Source organism: Rhinoderma darwinii, chromosome 2 (genome assembly GCF_050947455.1).
Source record: "Rhinoderma darwinii isolate aRhiDar2 chromosome 2, aRhiDar2.hap1, whole genome shotgun sequence".
Taxonomy (NCBI): domain Eukaryota; kingdom Metazoa; phylum Chordata; class Amphibia; order Anura; family Rhinodermatidae; genus Rhinoderma; species Rhinoderma darwinii.
In genome coordinates, this window is record NC_134688.1 from 288,406,631 (window position 1) to 288,412,630 (window position 6,000).

The following is a 6,000-nucleotide window of genomic DNA, read 5'->3' on the forward strand; positions in this document are numbered from 1 at the left end:
TGTAGGAGCTGCGGCAGCTGCTGTACGAGACAGCAGCTGTCACAGCTCCTGCACCTGTCGGGAAGACGGCCGAAACGGCCGTTATTCCTGCAACTTCGTATACACACCGCTACACACCTTCAACCTTGCGCATGCGCAGTGTAATATACACGGCCGCTGAAGACGCAGCCACATAATTTCACAGAGCATGCGCGGTGGAGTGTGTTCACCACGCATGCTCTAATTCAATAAAGAAGCACGTGGTACGGTTACGTCATTTTTGACGTAACCGTACAGTGTGTAAGCCGGAAACCGGAAGCAAGGCAGAAGACCAAATGGACGGGTCTGCACAGGAAGTGCAGATTTTGCATTGCTAAGGGGACGGCGACGGAGGAGGATATACGACGCTACAGCCATCTGATGAAACGTAAGTACATTGGAAAGTTATATCTTTTTCATTGTTTTATTTAAATAAATGTAATTTTTTAGTTCCGGAATACCCCTTTAAACAATTTATTGAGAAAGTACTCCCCACCCTTGCAAGATCAGTCTTCAGTATACCTCATATTGTTTATGCTGGTTTCACAGCTCCCTCTAGCCTTCAGTTTTGAGAACTATGGATTTTTGAGCATGCCAGATGGCTTTCCTGACTGGGTGTAGTGGAGAAGGATGACCTTTCACCTTGCATTGTACTGTACTTTTACTGTGGATGCATTAGGGTTTTACCAAATCCTGTGCACATGCAGTGGAAAAATCGGCATGGAATTAAGAGCACGCTGCAAAAATTATATTGCAGCCTTCCCTATGTATTGAGGAGTGAAAATGTGAAGGTAGTGTGGAAACATGGCCTAAAAAAATTAATTTTATTGTAACCAGAATATTGTGTTATAGTAAGTAATGTGTCCGTATTACAAGGGTCTATAAGTCCTGTTTATATCAACAGTACATTATTATGGAGGGAGCTTTAGATTCTCCAGTACAACATACTGTATGTTGAGTTTTATAGTCATAAACAAAATGTGCTGTCGCTACATAAAAGGAAAAATATCTAAATGTGTTGTCTTCTTTTTTTATTTTTTTCATTTAGGTTAGGCAAACAGTACGTCCATGGTTCCAACGTACGTCATGGAGTAGATTAATTTATAGTTTCATCACCTGGGTGTCTACACAAATAGCAATGAGCTATACTGTGGCCCCCTTCATGCTTCTAGGACTTGGACCATCACTACAATTATACAGGTAAAAGAGAGTGTTTGCGCAAATTTGATTGTGGGAACTCTTTCAGCTCAAAATGCCCAATAGGACATTCTAAAAGCGGTTGACCTCCACACATTCTTTTTGTTCAGTGTTTTAAAACGCATGTTTTTAATGGCATTTTTACATTTATTTTTGGTGGTGTTTTTTATTTTGTGACATTTTGTACATGCAGTTTTTCCTAGGCTTTTTAGGTCCTATAGAGAAAAAATTGCATAAAAAAATGACATATCTAGGGTATGCTGTGGTTTGGGAAAAAAATGCCACTGACCACAAAAATGACAAACTAAAATGCTGTTTATGTAGACTCTCATATTTTACTGTAATACCTGGCAGTGTTTTTGGGCAAAAAATGGAATAAAAACATGCAAAAAAACTCAATACACAAACAAACAAGCTGATATAATTGTAATTTACCAGTTGGTATGCATAGAATATATCATCGATACGGCAAAGCCTTGTGCACAGACCCTGTACAGGGGCACAAAAAGTCCCTATGGAGTCATAGGCCCTTTATGTGAGGCACCATATTCTCCCATAGAAGCATTGCTAGTAATATGGGCATGTAATGCTGCATTTCTTTTTCTCACAGTCTCTTCACAGGTAATGGCTACTGTTTATAAAATAAAATAAAAAAAACTATCCCAAATACACTTTTGCACCAAAAATGAAGAACATGACATGGTGTGCAATAAATTTATTAGTTGTATTAGATATTTATGCCTTCTTTGCCAGAAAAAGAGTGTGACTAAGAGGATTCAAAAATGGGCAATGTAAACTGCAAGTAAAGTTTTATTTATTTGAAGTCAATGGGATAAAAACAACCACAGCGCCACAGAAACCCTAATGTGTATGGGGGTCTCCCCCAACGGCAGATGTTGGATCGGGCATGTTGGATTTCAACATCCCCGATCCTTTGTTCTTGTGCAAGATAAACCACTTGCCAGAGGTGTCTGGAAGAGTCTGGAAGAGGCTTATGCCCCTCTCCCAAGCATTTGGCTGATATCTAAAGTGTTTGGGCACCTAAACTCACTGGGTGTGAGGGTTTCTAGGCAGGATCCACATTTTTCTTCAAATAGCCTGGAGGGGAAAAAAGTTAATGTTTCAGTTTGTTTCCGTTCCGTAAAGTTTAATATTTTTTTTACGGAAACAATAGTGCTGTCGACTGGGCTACTGTTTCCGTGGAAAAAACAGAAACGTTACATTAACATTCTTCGACACGATTGCTGTAATTGATCGAATAGCGATTACTGAGAAGTATTTACATGCATTATTGTCTCAATTATCGATAAACATGTATAGTTTGGTTGCCTATTTAACAGTGTCGAATATCTGCTATCGATCTACGACAATGTCGGAACGACAAACGATTTTTTTTTTTACGTTCACAAACTATTGTTTGAACGATCATTGAGCATTTCATCGCTAGTCATTCAGTTGCTACACTTATTTACATTAAAGGGGTTTTCCCACTATTATAATCATGTCTTATTTTACAGAATGCTTTGAATAAATCATGTCTGCCCTTTGAACTTATTAGCAAATGTGTAGTATTTTCTTGTAAAAGGCCCCCGAAGTACCATTGTTTTGTACTTGTTGCCATTAGCTACGTCCTCCTGCAGTCCTCATTCAGGCAGGATGATTAATTCTATTCATGTCGGTCATTCCTGCACCTTCCTAAATGCACAGGGCGAGTCTGCGTAGAAGAGTCCTGAGTTCAGGTGGCTGAATGCCAACACATGCCTAGTACTGACCATCAGCGCTGCTCGGTTCTTCAAATCACTTACCAAGCAAGCGCTAGTCCGTTGCCACATGAACCACCAGTAATGAAATTCCTCAGCAACACTGCAGTTACCACAATATTACATACAAGTGAGTTGAAAACGGGAGTGTGTACAGGAGAGCGCAGGTCACATGGGAGACTCTGCTGGACCGCTCATTTTCCTTTCTGCCTTTCAAAAATATAACGGAGCTGCAAGAGGGAGATTAGAAGAATGATCAGCCGTAGGATGTTTCTGAATACAGAGTAGGCTTGCTTAGGGATATGGGTGAGGGTTGGGGAAGTTTAAAAAAAAAAGTGCTTCATGGTGGGAAAACCCCTTTAATCGTTTATCGTGCACGATCCCTTAGCATTAGAATCAGACCCATAATCTGCTCATGTAAATGGGCCTTAATATGCCTGATTCTTTGTGCCCCTGGAGATAAGTGGAGCTAGAGGTTTCTGGTGGCCAATTTTTGCTTTTAAGGCAATGAACATGAAGCTCAGCCACTGGACTTTTTCTAGTTAGCAGTGCAGACAGATGGGGCATCGGAGCTCCAAACAAAGAGAATAGACTCTTATGTTTTGCTATTGGCAGTGCCTGGGAAGGCATTTGACACATTTTCTTCACTATAATCCAGCCCTCAAAAATGCACACTCTGTCGCTGCAAAAAACATAATACACACATGAATTTTATGGTTCAAATACGTTTCATAGATTTTGATGCATTCTAGCTTGCATTTTCACCCGGTCTAAACTTAGTCTAAAGGAGTCTATACCAATTGGATGGCTTCCTAATCCCTTATGACAATTATAAACTCAATGATTTTCTAACATGTATATTTATCTCCTCTTTCTCTGCAGGTCCCTTTGTTTTTCCTTACACATTCTCCCTCTACTTTTACTGCTCATTCTCCCTCATAGAAAAAAGCTTGAGACTAAAGAAGGAAGTTCTAAAGAGCAACCCTGTGACCGTAACTACAACCATCTTAAGAAGGAAATGTAAAGAGGATACCCATTTTTTTACAGAGGCAGGAGCATCATATAAATATTGTTTACAGCTGCCTTGAAAGAAGTGCCTAAAACTGCATCTAACTTATTTTCTCATTCAGCATTTGGCTAGGAATTCTCTATTCCAGATCACATTAACTTTGACATGTTTAATTTGGATCACTCAGTAGTCAGCTGCTGTCACATCTCTCAAGCGCTCTTATCATACTCCGGAAGAGAACAAAGCTTGTAGGAAGCGCCAGTTAGCACGGGCGTGCAGTTTATCATGAAACTTGTATTTTTATGTACTGTATACAAACTGGTAGCCCTTTAAGAAGAGGTTATATTATCTGCCCCACCCTGTTCACCTCTGATTTTTGCATACCGGCCAGTATTTCCAATTTTCATATGGTTTTAGGAAGCTGTATTACAGCACCTATAAATTCCTATTGTACCGTAGTTTGCCTTCTATTCCATATAGAGGTATACAGAGGTTTTGAAATGTCTGATTTCGTACTGCATCCTTGTTCCTCTGTACAGGCTTCCTGCATATGGCTGTTTTCATGAGGCCTAAGGGTATGTTCACATGGAAAACGGCCGAAAAATCGGAAGCAGAATGCCTCCAACAATTGCCCATTGATTTCAATGGGAAAAACAGCGTTCTGTTCCGATGGGCCGTTTTTTTACGCGGCCGTTTTTCATAGACTCTATTGAAAACAGCTCCAAAAACGTCCGTAAAAAAAAAACAGCAAAAAGCGCGAGTGGCTTAAAAAATGTCTGAAAATCAGGAGCTGTTTTCCCTTGAAAACAGCTCCGTATTTTCTGAAGTTTTTGGTTAAGTGTGTGAACATACCCCAAGGGTAGGGTCACGTGTAATGGCCTGTGTGCTATCATGCAGTTTTACCGTAAATCTGTATACTTTTTGAATGTTTGTTAATGTCTGTGTGTTTTTTGATAATTAAAGTGCTGCGGATGTGGAAGCAGCAAACTACTGCATAATCCAAACCGCATGTGTTTGGCCGCATCCCGGCCATACCTTGGCCACACGGCGGCTGCTACGAGTATCCCAACCCCTTAGCCTGGAATCACACATGTAGTTTTCGTAAGAGTACTTGTGGCAGGTTTTATTAGCAAAACACAGGATTGAATAGAAAAGAGAGGAGACATATCAGTCTTTATCCTTTTTATACTTTTTGGATGCCCTCCTGGCTTTGGCTCAAAAATCTGCATGTGTGATTCCAGCCTAAAGGGGGTATTACACTGGCCAATTATCGGGCAAACGATCGTTCATAGAACGCTCGTTGACGATAATTGCCCTGTGTAAACAGGGCAGCGATCAGCAGGTGGACGAGCTCGTTCATCTGCTGATCGTATCGTTTTAAAAAAGTTAAATATTATCGTTGTTGGCAGCACATCTCCCTGTGTAAACAGGGAGATGCGCTGCCAACATGATAATAATGTATGGGGACGAGCAATCGGAGTAACGACCACTCGTCCTCATCCATAGCTCCTTGTAACAGGAGAATACGAGCATTGATCAACGATGTCTCGTTGATCGGCGCTCGTTGCACCAGCCAAAATTGGCCGGTGTAATAGGGCCTTTAGGGTATGTTCACACGACGGATATTTCAAGTGGAAAAATCCGACATGGGTTTGCAAGAGTTTTCCTTGCCAAAGTCTGTGTGAAAATCCATCTTGTGTACATGGCCTATGGAAATTCCTATTTCAGGCCAAAAAGCAATGATTTTTTTGAAAATGAGCTTTTTTTGCAGAATTGCAGATTTTGGTGAGATATGCACAATGCTGTGACTATATATTAAGGAATGCTAATAAGAATGCAGTTGGAAAAAGGATATTTTGATACTTGAGCCACAGAAGAAAGTAATGAATGCCTAAAAAACTAAGGATAACAATACACTAGGATTATATTATGACTGTCTGACATAGCCCTAAGACCAAGTTCACATTTAGCTTTTACACAGTGTGTTTTTCTTTTAGAAAGCAGGAATGGATCCAT

General features: G+C 40.4%; 1 protein-coding gene across 3 annotated transcripts in view; it reads left to right on the forward strand.

Annotated features, from left to right (window-relative positions):
- Positions 1–5,392, forward strand: part of LOC142743041 (membrane-bound glycerophospholipid O-acyltransferase 2-like) — a 54,122-nt gene extending 48,730 nt beyond the window's left edge. For all 3 annotated transcript variants that reach the window (XM_075853407.1, XM_075853409.1, XM_075853410.1), the window contains exons 12-13: positions 1,067–1,218; positions 3,858–5,392. In XM_075853407.1, the coding sequence (XP_075709522.1) occupies positions 1,067–1,218; positions 3,858–3,999 (294 nt within the window). In that variant the 3' untranslated portion in view covers positions 4,000–5,392. The remainder of the gene's footprint in view (positions 1–1,066; positions 1,219–3,857) is intronic.
- Positions 5,393–6,000: the final 608 nt, after the last annotated feature.